General features: G+C 41.7%; 2 protein-coding genes and 1 long non-coding RNA gene across 4 annotated transcripts; 2 read left to right on the top strand and 1 right to left on the bottom strand.

Annotated features, from left to right (window-relative positions):
• The first annotated feature begins 2622 nt into the window (after window positions 1-2622).
• On the top strand, window positions 2623-4960 carry LOC120955482 (HEAT repeat-containing protein 3). The gene is made up of 2 exons (XM_040376382.2): window positions 2623-3300; window positions 3370-4960. Exons 1-2 carry the CDS (start codon window positions 2697-2699, stop codon window positions 4734-4736), a joined length of 1971 nt encoding a protein of 656 aa, XP_040232316.2. The 5' UTR covers window positions 2623-2696; the 3' UTR covers window positions 4737-4960.
• Window positions 4961-5224: 264 nt separating this feature from the next.
• On the bottom strand, window positions 5225-13407 carry LOC120955481 (uncharacterized). Of its 2 annotated transcripts, none has more exons than XM_040376380.2 (6): window positions 13359-13407; window positions 10404-10883; window positions 7393-7636; window positions 7104-7237; window positions 6834-7023; window positions 5225-6766 (listed from the first exon to the last, which is right to left on the bottom strand). In XM_040376380.2, the coding sequence occupies exons 2-6, from the start codon at window positions 10610-10612 to the stop codon at window positions 5354-5356; spliced, it is 2190 nt and encodes a 729-aa protein (XP_040232314.2). In that variant the 5' UTR covers window positions 10613-10883; window positions 13359-13407; the 3' UTR covers window positions 5225-5353. The 2 variants fall into 2 exon arrangements, with proteins under 2 accessions (XP_040232314.2, XP_040232315.2); XM_040376381.2 differs by having other exon boundaries at window positions 13318-13375.
• LOC125907200 (uncharacterized) lies at window positions 10890-13191 on the top strand. Its single transcript, XR_007452511.1, has 2 exons — window positions 10890-11210; window positions 11270-13191. It is a non-coding gene; the product is annotated as an uncharacterized LOC125907200 (long non-coding RNA).
• Window positions 13408-17058: the final 3651 nt, after the last annotated feature.

The following is a 17058-nucleotide window of genomic DNA, read 5'->3' as shown; positions in this document are numbered from 1 at the left end:
GTATTAAAAAGTTTTGTATTTTGATGTTACATATGGTTTAGAACGAAAGAAAAGCATAGTATATCGTACAAAAAAGAAAACAACAATTAACATACAGTACCAGATCTAGCCCTCTCGGGTGTAAGATAACAGATGGAAGGTGAGATTACCTAACTCTAGAATAACATGACTATTGATGACAACCCAGTGAGTAAAACTGCACCATACAGCTGTTCAAATTTATAATTCAATTTTATAAAAGTTAAATTATTTTCCTTTTACAGCTGCTGTAAACGCTGACGAATGCTCTCCATTAGCTGAAATAGATGATGTATGTTTAGCTTTACTTAAGCGTGTTATACTAAAGGGCTTTAAATTGTATATTTTTATTTAGAAACACCAGTTTTGGGATACTTTAAATTGGTACTACACTAATTAAGGACTAGGATAGGAATCGGGGCTAAATATTAAGTATTTTAGTGATATAATTGAACAAATCAGAAAAAGTAAGTTTTCTTCTTAATAAATTGTCGATGATTCAAGGTCATATTCAAGATCATATGCAAGGCCTGCGAAACCTTCATGCAGCATATTTAGGCAACAAGTTTTCATTATAAAATCCTCAGTGGTCAGTGGTTATCAGATGTTGCGTCTAGTTAATAAGAACTTTTGAACGTGAAAACATTTTTTCTTTCTTCACTTTGCGCTCATAAAAATATCCTATGACTCATTGGTGTGCATTAGAAACAAGATTGGGAATCACTGTCCTTTTGGATACAGAGAATATTTTTATTGTAAGCCAAAGCTAAGCCCGATGTCGTAACCTATCTTCTGATTGTGAAGTGATTGCCAAATCATAAAATATTGTAGTTTACTTATAGGGTTTTCCATGTTATAACCGAAAAAGAATTGAATGACTTCCGATTAAAAACAATTCACGATTTATTGGCATTTTTTATTGATTTTCAAAACAATTTGAAACAACTTAAACCATATTGAAAACATTCGGGAAAGAGTAATTAAAATGTGGGACTGATAATGATGATAATGATAGCAATACGGCCTTTTCGGACCGTTCCTTCTGAAAAAAATCATCCTGAAACCATCTAAATGATGATAATGATGATTATAATAATGATGATGATAAGTCCCACATCTAACCCAAACACAGCTCACAGGGACTGATAGAAAAATATACAGGAAGCACTTCTCAAATAGCCAGCTCGAACAATATAGCTGATTTGAGGCTGGTTAATAAAAAAATCGTTCGGATGTCGTACTTTGTGGCTGATTAAGAGATGATGATGATGTGTTCCATGTGGAAGTATGGAGCTTTTTAACAAGTACACGATACTCTTTGGAACTTTGCAGCTGATAAGCATGGTCCCAAGTGCCACAAACCCACTAAACGACCACTAAACGGCTTCTAAACGACTCAAGCACTCTACCTAAACGGAATATAGAAAGACTTCGTTTAGCAGACGGCAAACGACTCAGGCATTCTAAAAATAGCAAAAAAGCTGGTGGCACCATCTGTTTGTGGGATACCCAACCAGTTGAGCTTCCTCGCTTGGAGGAGAGCTTTCTCATTTCCTCTGTACTGTTGTATGGTTTCGCATTGAAGTTATGCATCGCTAGAACTAGAACGGCGATACGATTGTTTAAATACTAAACTCCAATGGAAACCACCAGCACTGAAGCAAGTGAGATTTGAGTAATGATCGTTGGTGTTGATACCCATGTATCTGACCACACGACCATTCACATACATTTTTGCTCGGAAAGTTAGAAGGCTATATAGGTCATGATAAGATGAAACTTGTCGAAACACATTGCAAGAAAAGGACAGCAATATAATGATGAGTTGTAATACGCCATCTATTGAGCAAACCAATAAAGCTATGGATCTTTCGTTTTTTTTGCTATGGATATTTGATTTTCCAGTCGTTTAAACTTAATCTGTGGCGCTTGGGGTGTGTATGGTTTACGATGAAACTCAAAGGCTGGTTAAGAACGTGTACCGAACTTTTTGGAACTTTAAAGTTTTAATGCCTGACATCGGTACAAATTGGCTGATAAAGCAAAATTGACTATTGTGATGAATTCTGGGCCATTTGACTTCATTTGTCTCTAAGGATATAAATAGAGTTCTAAATCGTTGAGTTAACGAAATTATAAAACAGGTACTCAACGGGTATTTTCCATTTTAGCTGCCGATAGGCACTCATTTCATTATTTGACTCTTTCAAGCTGACAGATGCTGTTGGGCAGCTTTGCAAGAAAGCTTCTGTATGCCTGTGCACCTGCTGAACTTACTGCTGTAAATCTGGAGAAAAAAAAAACCTTTAAAATGCCATTATTTTTAGCAATTATGTGTAAATTATTGTAAATCATTATTATTCTAAATAACTTTAATAGCAAAAATAAGCTAAATCTGAGTTTGTTGACAGCGTACTGTGATAAATAATTCCACAAATATGCCAAATGTCACACGAATTTAACCCATTGTGCAACATGCATTCGAAAGGTATGGCGACCAGAGTGACCAGAAATACCCCGTAAACTACAGATAAAATGTTTTTGATCCTACCGAAATCTGCCAAAATAATCTGGCAACACTGACAGTATGACAGCTGACATAAACACGTGCAATTGTTTTCGTTAGTTTGCTGCGCGTGGTGGTCCGGCGTACGACTTTCGTTTCTACTGCTGTAAAAATGGGTAAAGCCAAGAAATTAAAAACACACCGTAATAAAACCAACCCTACCGGGTTGATGGACGTAAACGAACTGATAGAACAGGGTCTGGGCGGAAGCGAGAAATCCGGCACTCCGGTCGAAGCTATCGTGGAGCAGCTGGAGTCGGCCGTCACGGAGGAAAAAATCTGTGGCTTGCAGTCACTGGCCACTATCTGCCAGGGCGAGATCAACGTGGGAGAGCTGGTGGGTAATAATGTGATTCGGATAGCATCTTCTTTGCTGGTGGATCCGGACAAGAGTGTACGGCATGCCACTGCCGGTGCGTTACGAAACGTTTCGGTGGTCAGTGTGGAGCTGTGCGAATTCATGGTCGATCAAGATGTGCTGACACCGCTGTTGGCACTGCTGACCCGGTATCCTAGCAATGGGCAGTGGACGCCAACATTCGATAAGAATATGCAGAACCAGATGGATGAGCATTCGGATACGTTTTTGCAAGCCGTGAATCTGCTGTGGAACCTGTGTGAAAGCACATCGGACGCATTGAATGCGTTCAATCAGTCCCCGTTGTTGGAGAATTTCGTAACCTTTCTTAATTATAACGTGTATGGGCTGGAAATAGGTAAGTGCGAAGAGGACCCCAACCTTGTTATAAAGATTATTTAACGTGTATCATTCACTTCTTTTATAGCTATTGCAGTAGCTCAATGCTTGCTAGTGGTCTCCGAAGACAATGCGTCATCTTGGCGGGTGCTAGCAAACCATGGATCGGAGCTTACATCGCTGCTGGCAATCGATGTGGTGGACAATTCATCGTTAATGTTGCGTACCTTAGCCGCCGCTATTATTGGAAATGTTCCGGTGCTTTTGAATAGTCACACGAGTCAAGTTCTGATCTGTGTTTCGAAAACGCTGGAAACGAACCATCGGTCAGCTTTGGGCAATCTAACCAGTATGCTTCCCCTTGAACCGCAAAAGGATGTGGTCGATTTGGAAGTAACAGATGACGTGGTTTTCGACGAAGAAACGGAAGCACAATCGCACCAGCGTCGACGAAAGGCCGATTTGCCCTCGGAGGGAGAGCTGGAAGTGCGCAACGTCGGAAGGCTGCTGCAAGCGCAACGAATAGCGGCCGAAATACTGACCAACATTTGCTCCTCGGAAGATGACTGGCAGAGTGAAGGCAACGAAAACGACGATAATGGTGGATCAGATGCAGAAAGCGTGTACGATTACGACACAAACACGTTGAATGAAAGCGTAGAAAATACGGACAAAGTGCCGGTGGAAGTCCTGGAAGCTATCAAATCGCTCGCACTGGTCGAGAAGCTATGGCAGAAGGCCCAACCGGTGGCTGAGAATGTGTACCAAATTCTGGTCGAGTCGGAGCAGGGCACGTTGAAAAAGCTGGACGGGATGCGGATCTCCGCCATGTTGTGTCTTCACAATTTGTGCAACAACATTTCAACGGAGGACCTGGGCGGGCCAGCGGCCGTCTACAATGTATGGATTGACTTGGGTCAGCAAGTATTCCAGGGCGAACGTAATGAAAAGCTGCTGGAAGCATCGACGTCATTGATGCGTGCTGCACTGGAACATTTGCGCAAGAGCCCCGAGCTGTTCCAGCAAATGACGGAGAATGATTTGCAACTAATGTTGAACGGCGTGACGGGATGTGAGGATGTAGAAATTCGGGCAAACTGGTTGCGGATGCTGGGTATTTTGGGATGCTTGCTGCCCGAATCGCACGTGAAAGCTATCATCGATTTCGTGCTGAACACTTGCGCCAACGAAGAGGACGTTTGGGTGTTGGCGGAGGCGCTCGATTCAATGATGGACATTTTTGCCGACAATGATTGGCACTCCATCATGCATGAGCTAGGAATGATAGCGAAGTGCAAGCAGCTGGATCGCATCATGAGGGAAAAGTTGAAACGAGACAAACGGCAGCTAGGCGACCGCTTCCCGGCAGTCAGTACGGTACGTACCAATTTGAGTCGGTTTTGTAAATATTTAGAAACGGAATTGAAAAACTTCAAACCAAACATGGAATCGTAACCGTGCTTGGAAGTGTTAGTGCAGGTCAAGTTCAAGTCAAGTTCAAGTCAAGTCAGGTCAAAATACAATCTATAAAAGCCAATACCAACAAAGTTTGCAAGTACTGTTGAATTAACGTTCTAAATGCCTTAAACTTTGTTTTCAATCATTTGCCGTTTAGTTCGCTTAAATCATTCATTTTTGATTATAAATGCATCTACAATAAACATTGTAGTGAAATCAGATTATTTTTCAAAATTTATTTTTATTGTTCGTGATTGAACCGTCTCTATCAATGATGTTTACGTCGTCATACCGTAAATAAATATCATACACGCAAAATCGTTTTAAAATTGTAAGTAAAAGAAAGAATTTTTCACTGATTGTGCACATTCATATTAATAATAATAATTTTTCAAATTTTAGAACAATCTACTGCATAATGCTCCTTGGTGCAGGATATTTCACAAATATGTAATTTAATTTAAAATTGTTTCAATTAGTCCCAGTTTTAAGGTATAAATAATATTGCAACATAAAGTTTATTCTATTTTGTGTCCCTAAAGTACAATCACGCAGTATCTTCTATTAAATAGTACAACATCGAACAAATAGGTAAACAACTAGTTGAAGGCACATCAGGATGGTGCATTAGATATCGTTGCTTCCTGCTGGGAATCTGCTCCATTTTCCGTCAAAATATGGCTACGTCTCGGTTTCGGTAGCGGGTTCCAATTGATACAATCTTGAAACTGTTGGTCGTCACCACCCTCCGCAATGAGCACCGTTTTGGTGGGACTTTTCTTAACGCGGAAGCCCGAAGCAGCGTTATTTTTGTCGTCCAAGTTATCATTAAGATTATCATCCGTTAAGTTATCATAGTACGATCCTCGACCGTCGGACAGCATTGGAAGTTCGCTGGCGGTAGCGACTTCGCTGAGCGTACTATCACCTTCAGCACTATGCGTCCCATAGCGTGTGTCGATATCTTGCAGCAAGTTCTGAATTTCCCTTTCGCGTTCATTGAGCTCCCGTATGTTTCGTGCCATGCTGTCAGTCGACTGTGTTTCGTGCAAACCATTGGTCGACTGATCGTGGTTAACCTTGAGCATGCTCTGGCTCTTATTGATTGACTCGATAATATCTCTAACAGAGCGGCGCCTATCGTTGTTGCCGCTTTCGTTCGCGATCGTTGGGAGGTTGCCGGTAGATTCACTTATTTTCATGCGTGCATTTTCGATCTTGGTGCTAATCTCGGTATGAATTGGAGCCACCTTGTGCTTGTACCGCAAGTTATCCACTATGATCGTGGTTGTTGGACCTTCATCGTCATCTCCCTCCTCGGTGGTTGATGGGAGGGCTGCTTTCGGTGCCACGGTAGGCTTTTCGTACGACGTTTTGTGGATCGTAGTTACATCTTGAGTAATGTATTTCTCGCGGTTTTCACGGTTTGACCTTCTCGTTGGGACTGGGGTTTCTGGCAGAGCGAGATTTTCAAAATCAACGTCTGGCTGAGGGTTAGTGGTAACAGCATCAACAGTAATTTCAGTTTGCGTTTTGTCCGCTTTTTTTCTGGGTGAAGGCTTTGGGCTTGTTTCGATAGAACCCGATACAGCTGTGTCAACAGAAATCGATGTGCTAGTATGCACTTCTGTTGGTTTTGGTGATTCTATTAGTACTTCATCACTTTTCTCTTCCTTTGGTACTGTTTGTAGTTCCATGTTGGTTTCCTTCTGAATCTGGGATGATTCGTGTTCCGTACCTTGTACTGTCCGGCTATTTTGCACAATTTCGCATTCTATCGTCGATACTGTAGTAGGAATCTCTGATTGTGCACTGTTATTATTAAGATCGTGGGGTTTAATCTCTCGCGTTTCCACGATCGCATCCGTTCGTAAGGTCGATGTATCTTTGGTGGAAGTGTCCACGTTGCTGGATGAAATACGGACAAAGCTTTCAATTTCGGCGGTAAGATTGCGAAGGTCTTCATTTTGAGCCTCATCTACGACGGATGATTCCTCTGGTGATGGGACAACGCGATTTGCAGGTGTCTGTGAATGAAGGATTCAATATTAAAATGATGATGAAAACTATTCAGAATTGCGCTGTAAAGCTTACAATGGCCACTGGAGGTGGTGGTGGTGCCCGTCGCTTCGTGCGTGTTCTCGTTCCGGAGGTGCGCGATCGTAGCGTACTGCTGTAACTGCTGTCCACACTAACCGTCGACAGGGTGTCCCCTTCTGGCTCCAGGTCCGCGTCGAAAGGATTGATATTGTTGTACTGTTGCTGCCCCGCTCGTGATGTTGTGCTGAAAAGATAAACATGTTTGATGATTTATTGCATTTCCTGTTTTCCGCCAACTGATTCCGATGCTCCCGCTTCTCTTACCCGTACGGTGTGGGAGGCGCTTGCTTCTTTCGCGGCGTAGACGTCACCATTCCGGTGTTGTACGTAGCGAACCCATTCTGAATGGTGCTGCGGTAGCGATCATTCCTCATAAATCCAATTTCACCGCCGTTGTCCTGCGAAGTAGGTGGAGAGACAGATGCAATTATATTTATCAGTATTGTTGTGCTTGAATCGCCAGTGCACGGTTGTGCGCACTCAGTGTATGTGACAATGCACCGATGCACTTGACGTGATCGTGCCAGTAGTCTACACTGGGGTCGAACCTAACCTGACGGTCTTGCATGGAACTGCGGTATCGTGTTTGGCGTACGAACAGCGGTGTCGTAGTGTACGACTGACTTTCGCGTGTCGTTCCATAGCCGGGAGCGTTCACCGTGTTGCGGTAACCACTGGTACTTGCGAAGGAGTCGACTTCATACGTATCCCTTCGCAGCGGTGGAGGGCTTTCGGACGTTTTGTTAATGCCCAGCGTTGATGAGCGCTTTTTGCCAAAGCGAATCGATGAAAATTGCCTGTGGACAGATTAATAACGGATGTGAAAATTAGATCGAGCATGTCAGTTGTTGGGATACGTCGGAGCGTTGTGCTGCTGTCCTGATGTGTTGATCGATTTCGTTAAATTGTCGATCGTCTACGTTATTTATTGAACGTTCTTAAAGCACTGTAGCCTCCAGGACCGAAACACCCTAACGATCTCAATTACTCCGGTAGTCCAGTATGCGGTTCAATTAAAATGTTGTCCCGCTCCTCGTGTGACTTACGTCTTGCTGCTGATAAAACCTTCAAGCCGGTTGTATGCCGCTGGGTCAGCTGAAGTGAACTTGACGCGGCTGTGTCTCGCCGAACGTACGAAGCAAACCGAATGGAGGTCGCATTTCAATTAGCTCAAAACGCATACACATAGCACAAGCAGAACGTTGTGGTGTGAGGGGATAGATCCGACAGCTAGGGTCTAGGTGATCGACAGCATAAATGAGCATTTTTTAATCCCACTACGGAAGAATAATATTGCAAAAAAATATATAGTCCAAACCGAATAATCAGTTTAAACGTAAAAGTTAAAGCAATGTGTTATATGAAATCTTTAAAAGACATCAGTACAGTTGTATCCTACTCAAAAACGGGTCACAAAGATCATCTTCAACATGGCTGGAGACACTTTAATGCAAAGCAGCACTTCAATGGGTCTTAATTCCAAGCGAGGAAGCGCTCGGTCACTACACCAATACGTAAGTTGATTTATGTGTCCTCGTTGCATCGGAAGTCGTATGGAGCAAAGTGAGCGGAGGACTGAAGCAAATTTAAAAATGCAGCTAAATTATTTCTTGGTATCAATTGTAGAGGTTTGCTGTACATAGGTTTATATGTAGGTAGAAGAAAAAACTAGTGAGCAACGAATGACAATAGGCACTTTTTCAGTAGCTTTTTACATTTATTTTATTATTATCATTTTGAAGTAACACTAAACTTCAAAAGTGTCATACCGTGATTTAAGCTTTGTGATGTGTGTTTAAGCATGTTGTATCAGTTCTTGCACGATATTTTAGTTCAGAGACAATTGTTAGTCTGTGATCTTTTTATCCTTCCTTGGACTTACACAACTGTATTGCTGTAAGACTTGGCTAACGTGTTTAAGCCGTCCTGCGCTGCGTGTGGATTTCTTCTTATATTTGGCGTAACGTCCTACATGCCGGCCTATACAGGCTTTCGTCGAGACTTAATCGATTGTCACCGCAGTCGGATAGTCAAATCCTTGCTACAGGGGAACGGTCTATTCTAGGCTTGAACCCATGACGGGCATGTTATTGAGTCGTTCGAGTTGAAGACTGTACCACGGGACCGCCTCGCGTGTGGATTCCTACTGTATGTATAGGTTGGACTGTATATTCCATTCCAACGACGATCAGACCGTTCAGACCCAAAATCATTGATTGATCCATGTGTTCATGTGTAACACCCAGTAATTTCGATGATGATAAACAATATTTCTTTTGTATTCTTTTTTCCTTTTTCGTCAAGTAACGCATTGTACAGAGGCATATGTGGAATTGGTAGGCATAATGATTTAAAAATTCAAGACTCAAGATGAAGCCACTTGAGAAAGAGTGCAAAAATGAGCTGCGTTCAGAAGAAATGGCTAAATTTAGCAGCTGATCCCCATGATCTCAATTCTCCCATCAACCTTTTACTGATGGTGGGTGGGGTTCAGCCGCTCCCATTACATAGACAACTACAACGACCAAGACAATGTTGGCGTTATTTGTATGTAAATTTCCACACTCCTACATACACGATGATCGTTTGTTGATCGTGTTGCAACAAGAACAATAACGAATAGCAGCAACACTGTGGGAGAGCAGCTCTATATGAGTAATTACACTTTCGAGTCGATAAGTTTCTTCTTCTGGGAGGCATTTCAATTGATGCTTCAAAGATTTAATTACGCTCTGGTTTGGTGGGAGCTGGGTTAGCACATGGTTTAGAATAAATTAATGCGCTCTTGGGGCTACAAGGACGGTGCCAGAAGCTCAGTAGCCTAGCGTATTGTTGTGCGCAATTTGTCTGACGGAAAATAATAAGGAAGTTCAACAAAAAAATGTAAATCACCCGGGCAAGGTGTAAATTGGTGGGCAGCGCATGGTACAGACGGCAACTCTATGCCAAGGCAGCATCCTTTCAGGTGTCAAACGATGCCGATTGTTTTAGCGACTCTGGCGGAAGTGCACGTAAGCATATCAACATCAATTATCATCCACAGAGCTTATTGTGTTTTTGCTGGTTGTGGATATCAGAGTGTATCACTAGCGTCATATAATTGCACTTCCATAGATAAAAACCCACTGCTACTTGTGATTGCATTTTGCGATAAGTGAGGATCTTGTTTGATGCAAAGCGGCAACAAGTCCGCATTGGCCACTTGTTCCATTCTATCATGCTGATTGTTGAGAGGGTGGAGAAAATGGCGTGTGTCGGTCATCGGTGTCTTTTCACCGCCCGTGATGATGTAATCCAGATAGCCGGCAAAGCCAACGAAACAACGCCGAACAAATAGCCCCCTTTACTGGGTTAGTGGGTGTGAGATCACACTCTTCTTCCGGCAGTACATTCAAATTTTTGCGTCTTTTCATAAGCATCCCGAAACAACGACCGAATTACCAAGCTCAAGCGACAACTATAAATAAGCTAATTAGAGGGCGGCACAGCAGCAATAGTCCCACTGGAACGGCTCTCGCCTATTACCCTGTCGTCCACCCACAAGTGAAGAAACCGTACACTTACCATAGCTCCCGCAGTCCATCGCGCAAACTGGACAAGCTACCGCGGCGCTGGGATTTTGGTGCCGGCTTGTGCTCCAAAAAGCGAAGACGTTTGTGATTTTCATCCTCGTAGAAGGGATTCAGATGCTCGGGATAGTCGTGTATGCTGCTGCCGGACCCGAACCCATTGCCCTGATGATGGTGATGGTGGTGCCGGGAGAGATCGGTCATTCTGGAAGGTGCGCACACGATGGAATTCACTGGCACGGTTGTTCGGATGTGGTTGGTGATGTCATGCACTTCACTTTTTTTCGAACGATTCGCGGACGCTTCTTTCGTTTCCGCTGTGTTCGCTGTTTGCTGGTCGTTTTTTGGCACTTAGGAACTACGACCACACACCACACCGAATCGACCCGACGGTCACCTTTGTAGGACCGATTTGCACCTGATCCACCAGCGACTAGCCGCCGATGTCCAGCGTGTTCAGATGTACTGTAGGAACCTGGTATGGTAAATGAGAATAGGTAAGAATCGTGCTACGTTGTTAGAGCACTGTGCCCGTACGGATCCCGTTTATCAGCGCGCGCCCGTTTATCTTATCACCGCGTCATTGAGGGCTGTGTTTGTCTGCTTGAGGTGCGCACGGTGGATGCCACGGGGCTTGCAGGTTCTGAATGGGCAACACGGTAGTTGCCCCACAGGACACATGGGAAAGGTAACGATTGGAACCGTTCGCAACGCTAACGCTACTTCCCGACCTGATCGCGCGCACGCGGTAACGGCGTAGCGGTGGTTACGAAAGCGCTGTTCGCCGATTTAATCACTAACGGTTAGTTTGTTTGTATTTTCTTAGTCTTTTTGGTGTTTGTGATTGTTTGTGTTTTTTAGTTTTGTTTCGCCCAGGCGAGCGAGTTGGGCTGATACAGTGGAGTGGTCAGCGACGGAACCATCCAGCCATCCAGGGGGCTTGAAATTATTACCATTGCACCTTTCGAACGCCCGGTCAGCGCTAGTCACGTTCAGCAATCATTAGCAAATTACCAGGCGGGTGCAAAAAAACCCACTTTCAGGTCCAGTGGGTACCCTCTCCGTGCTCCGTGTGCTGGAAGAGTTTATGTATGTTTGTGTGAGAGTGTCTTCTTCACAAAGCTGCTTTGAAGTTGGGAACGAATGCCCGTGTAACAGAGGGGAGCCGACCGGAGGCTTTTCCATATCTAACGTACCCGTACAAAGAACCTCCGATTGATAAGACGGTTCGATACCGATATCGGACGGGTATGATAATAACGGTTGATGAAGTTTCTTTTTTTCCTACGGGGACGTGAGATTTTCTCGGGGAAGCCAGCAACGGTGTGTGCCAATGATAGGTGATGTAACTGTAGGCTCAACAACAAACAAAAAAAAGCGATAGATAGCGTGTACCGTACGTAATTAGATAACAATTCAGCTCGAAACATCAGTTCGTTTCTATTTTATTGAGATTTTTTTCTCAAATGAAGACGTTCTCTGGATTTATCAGGAATTTTCACTGATGAATCATGCATAATGCTGCAGAATGGATGATAATCACTAAGTCCATTGGTTGAACAATTATCACAAACACTTTCCAATGTATACCCCATACAATGAGCCACTTTGTAACTGGTTTGAGTGCAAGGGCACATTAAATGCATAATGACACCCAAAATTGAACCCCCCCCCCCCCCCCCCCCCCCCGTCCTAGCCGTCGAGGTCATTAACAGTCCAATGATGCATCGAACAGCTGACAACGTTCGACGTCATCAAGCAGCCGTCAGTGTAGTAGGAGTGAGGTGTCGATGCGTGAATGGTCATTTCTAGGCCACCTCACAATGGCGTTGCCTCCGGGGCCAGCCTGCAGCCGCATTAACGCGGTGCCACACAATAATGGGCAAAAGAAAGGCTGGGACACAAATACTGCACTGCCCTGAATCGTCGACGTCGTCGGGCATACCCCACCATCTGAACGCATACACCGAGAGAAGATCTAACAAACAATCTGTGCTTTCTTATGGAACGATAACGGTTGTTTATGTTTTATTTTGCTTTGCCTCCACGGTACACACGGAGCACGGTTTCTGGAGCACTGGTTGTGTTGTGGAGATGATGTTGCAACGGTGGGATTAAACTTGGATTCACAGACGTTACAGCGATTTTCCTCCGGTCTTTGTTGTTACGGGGACGGTTGGTTTGGGATTTCGATTCTAGCTAGCGTGTGGCAGTTTATATTTATTTTCTTGGTTTTATTTTCTGATCATCAACCCCGTATCGAAGCCACTGAGTTGATAAATCCTAACCGTGAGCCACTTTAAACTGTCAAATTAAAAGAATCCAGCTAGATCACTGACTCATGGCATATGGCGCAAATCTATGCTTGATCGACGTTTTTAAAAAGTTAACCAATTTGTAAACATTTTTTTCTGCGCCACGCCAGCAACACACACACACACACACTGGCCGAGCTCGCATGGGGCGACCGACCACACAGCACATCGAGATACGTATTACTTATGAGAAAACCCAAAGCACCAAGTATAGAGCGCCTATTTTTAGTCACAGACAAGTATGTGGTTTTTGCGTTCTGCGTTTGAGATTATCCGCTTTTCCGAAACGTGGAAAATTTTCCAACTCGCTTTCCACAACGATTGGCGACGTTAAGGTATACGGTAAGCGAAATAAAAGAGTTGTTTCGTTTTACTTTAGGAGCTGACCAAGACACTGCACATCAATTGAAGATAGATGTTTTTAAAACCGCACGTAGATGTTATAATATATCACAGTTATTATGATCATGTAGTGATGAAAACTTTATTCACATCCGAAATATCAAACACGTTAACATTAAGTAAAAAGCACTCTTTGAAATGGGATTTTTTGTGTACATTTTTTAAAGTAAAATTCACACTTGTTCGCGCTACCTCCAAGAAATTTGATCGAGGAGGGGAAAAAATGCACTCACTCTTCTTGTGTTGAGTCACTTACTAAAACTACGAACGCGATCGCCAGCGCAATCGTGTTGAAGCGAAAGCGGCGACGATCGAAAGGCCGCACTAATACACAGCATGTTTTACAGTGTGGGCAAAGCATTTCGTAGGAGCAGCATTGCTGGTTTGCATGGGCTGATTTGAATCTACATTTAGTTATAGAATGGGTTTGAGTGTTTTGGGAGAAATGAAGGTTGCAGTGGCTTTATTTCATAATACAGTCTAATACAGGCTACGGCTGTAAGCATAATAAGGGCAAATATTGCTATGGTACAAATTGCTTAAATATTAAGTTTTAATTAAATATTGTGTTCCTCCAGTATTTCTTCCTTGCAATCCGATCCGATTTTATCGTATTTATTGATTTGAATCGAAAAACATCACGCAGAAATTACAATGGGATCGTACACAATTTCATACGTTTCTTCTGTGTTCAATACTGTGCTCGTCTACTGCACCATACATACGGTAGTAGGTGTGATCGTGCATGATGTGACGTGATCGTGATCGTTCGTGTACTGATCGGGGCTTTTGATCGGGCAGTGACGTCAGAACCAGGCGTAGCTTAATGCCGCGTGTTAAATGTTGCCGATATGTTCGACGAGTAGAATAGGTGGTTCATTCGTTTTACATTTTCAAACACAATTCATTCACAAACTATGTTTTACAGCAATAAAAATGTTAGTGATAGTGGTTACAAAGTTTAGAAAAAGAATTAAAAAAATCAAAAATTATAATGAAAGAAAGAAATGACTTGGTCGCCTCGACGAAACATTGAATTAATTATTTGGTATTATTTAATAAAATGAATTGGATTAAAACACATTTAATTCAAGTAAACGTTACTTGCTGTTATAATTATGTAAAAATTTATAACACCAGCTTAATCCAAAATGGTCAATAAATAATAGGCTTATCTAGAAGGTTCTATTTTATCCATTTATTATATTACCGTTAACATTTATGTTGGTATCGATAGAACGTATTATATTGGCATAACATGACTAAAAAGACTAAGTTCTTCAAGGCTAATCAAAATGAGCTTAAAAATAAAATACAATTTCTTCAAATATGTCGGTACCATGGTAAAGCCGCTCGGACTTTCGAATGAACTATAGGTTGTTCCGGAAATACGCTAATAATGCGGACTGTGAGGAAATCGTGTAAGTCAAATTTCACGGTGTTCTGCCAAAATAGAGTAAATTTTCCTGCATAATTTTCACTGCAGATTACATGTTTTGTTGTTGATTGGTTTTTATTCAATTAAATTCAATTAAAAGGAAACCAGTACAATTTGCTCAACGAATTGACAAATTTAGACAATCTTGTATTTCTGGTTCCGAGTACGTAAGGTACCGCGTATCTTGGAGGCCATCTGTATTTATCTACGAATGGGGGAAATATTTAGCTACTTATAAATGTGTTTTCTTCACGGTTTGTTTGTCATTTGTTTTTTAAATCTGTATTTTAGTATTTTAGTATTTTTTCACGCTACATCTGCATTTTATATAATTATTTGTGCAAAAGAAAACATAACATAAAAAGACAAAACATAATAATTTGATGTATTTTCAACTCCGTATGAACATTTGGACGAACTTTAGCATGAAATTAACAATAACAACATAAACCAGCGGTCGGCAAACTTTTGTGGTAAAGGGCCAAATTTATTAAATCGCCGATAGCTGCGGACCAGGAAAATACATGTTTTTTTTTTTTCATCGAAATTATTACATTGTACAATTTTATAAACAAAATAATCGATGTTTTAAAAGTTGAAAACTACAAAACAAGAGCTTTATCGCTTATTGATGAACCATTCCTTCCATGCTGCAAAATTATTGGGAATATTTCGGAGATGGTACAAAAGCCTTTACGGCTGAAAAATTATCGAGGCTAACGTATAGTCATTAACTATTATAATGCTTTACGAACAAGTAATGCCAAGTCAGACAAATTGATAACGGATTCCCTTAAAAACAAGCTGGAAAATGGTTGTACTTGTAGAAATCGTTGTACTCGTAAAAACAAAAACAACAACAGGTTTTTAAAATATTTGTTCCAATTTTAAAATTGAGATGACCATTGTCGTGCAATGTTAGTGTTACAATACAGGAAATTTAAATTTTCTTTCATGTTACAATAACTAAATTTGAAAGAGTTAGACGGTATGAAATATTATACTAAAAACTGGACCGATACAGACTCCCTCCATGTCACTCGGACCACTGATGGAAAGGACTACATGGAACAAATGCCAGAGAACAAAACAATACAGACTCGAACTCGACAGCCGACAGAAATCCGAATGATGTAGGCTAGTGATGTAACATCGGATCCGGATTCGTTCAATTGATCCGGATCAGTACATTGAGCGAGTGAAACATGCATAAGTTTTTTAAAGATCCGGATCATCGCTCCCCAGAAAGAAACAGAGGCGAATGATCGAATACGCCAAATGAGCTAGTGATAGCATTTTTTCGCCTCGTGCTTCGTCTTAGCCAGATTCTAAAGGACGGACAGCACTAGATACAGGGTTCCCATATATTTTTGTATAATAATCCTATAATTTTGGTACCGTCCTATAGGACATCAATAAAATTCACCCCAAAAAAAGGGTAACGCCCAATAAATAGTGTAAACGAACCAAAAACTACGGGAAGCATTAAAAAAAAAAAAGAGAAACAACCAAAAATCCTTGGTAGAGCCCTGTAAAAGATGTTCTCTTTCTTTTTGGCATTAAATGACAGGTTTAGCAGAAAACGCATGATTAAATGATTGATCCGATCAAATGATCCGGATCACCTTTATCAATGAACCGAAACTGAGCGGTTCATCTGTTAGGAGGATTCTTATGTTGAAATGAAGCCAAAAGGCCCAAAGTCTCTATAAAATTAATTTAAAAAATCTTATCATATTTAAATCTTATGTTTTGTTTATCTCGCTGCGTTGTTTATTTAACATTGGATGTTCGTTCGAAGGATTCATCTCTAGAATCACACGTCTAGATACAAATGATAGCATAATAAACAATGATACAATAACAGTGGAGCGCCGTTTATCCTCATACCTTTTATCCGGCTGTCCGTTTATCCGTGCTGTTTAGAAATGACAGTTCAATACAAAGGTGACATTGCGTGCGCAGGAGGATACCCAACTGACATTTTATAGCACGAATAATCGGGAATTCGAGCAAATTCCCTTAAACTGGAGCCTTAAACTTCCCTTAAACTGCACCAGTTTAAGGGAATTCAGAAAAAGTCCTTTAAAATCAACTGTGATGCTGCTTTTTCGTTACTTTCTTCTAGATTCGCTCGGAAATGATGTTCATGTTCCCATTTTATACTTAAATAATATTAATTTTTATAGATTAACGTCACACAAAATTAGCTTTTGTTTTTCATCAAAAACCCAGAGATATTAGTGAAAAATGAGCTCGACGGCATCGTCCATCGATAGAGGAACGTCTAATTTACAAACACACCAAATCTTAGCCCTTTCAACACACTTGATCATACACAAATCCACAATTTCAAGCGTGCAGATATGGAAAACAGTTTCGGGCAAATGTCACTTGGGTATTTAAAAAAATCGATTTTCAGAGCACATTGTCATAGTAAAAAACGCAATAATGCATGGCACTTTTCAAATATTCTCCACGGAAACACATGATGT

Source organism: Anopheles coluzzii, chromosome 3 (genome assembly GCF_943734685.1).
Source record: "Anopheles coluzzii chromosome 3, AcolN3, whole genome shotgun sequence".
In the NCBI taxonomy this organism is placed as follows: domain Eukaryota; kingdom Metazoa; phylum Arthropoda; class Insecta; order Diptera; family Culicidae; genus Anopheles; species Anopheles coluzzii.
The sequence above is the reverse complement of the archived record's forward strand: the minus strand, read 5'-3'. Positions and strand labels throughout refer to the sequence as shown.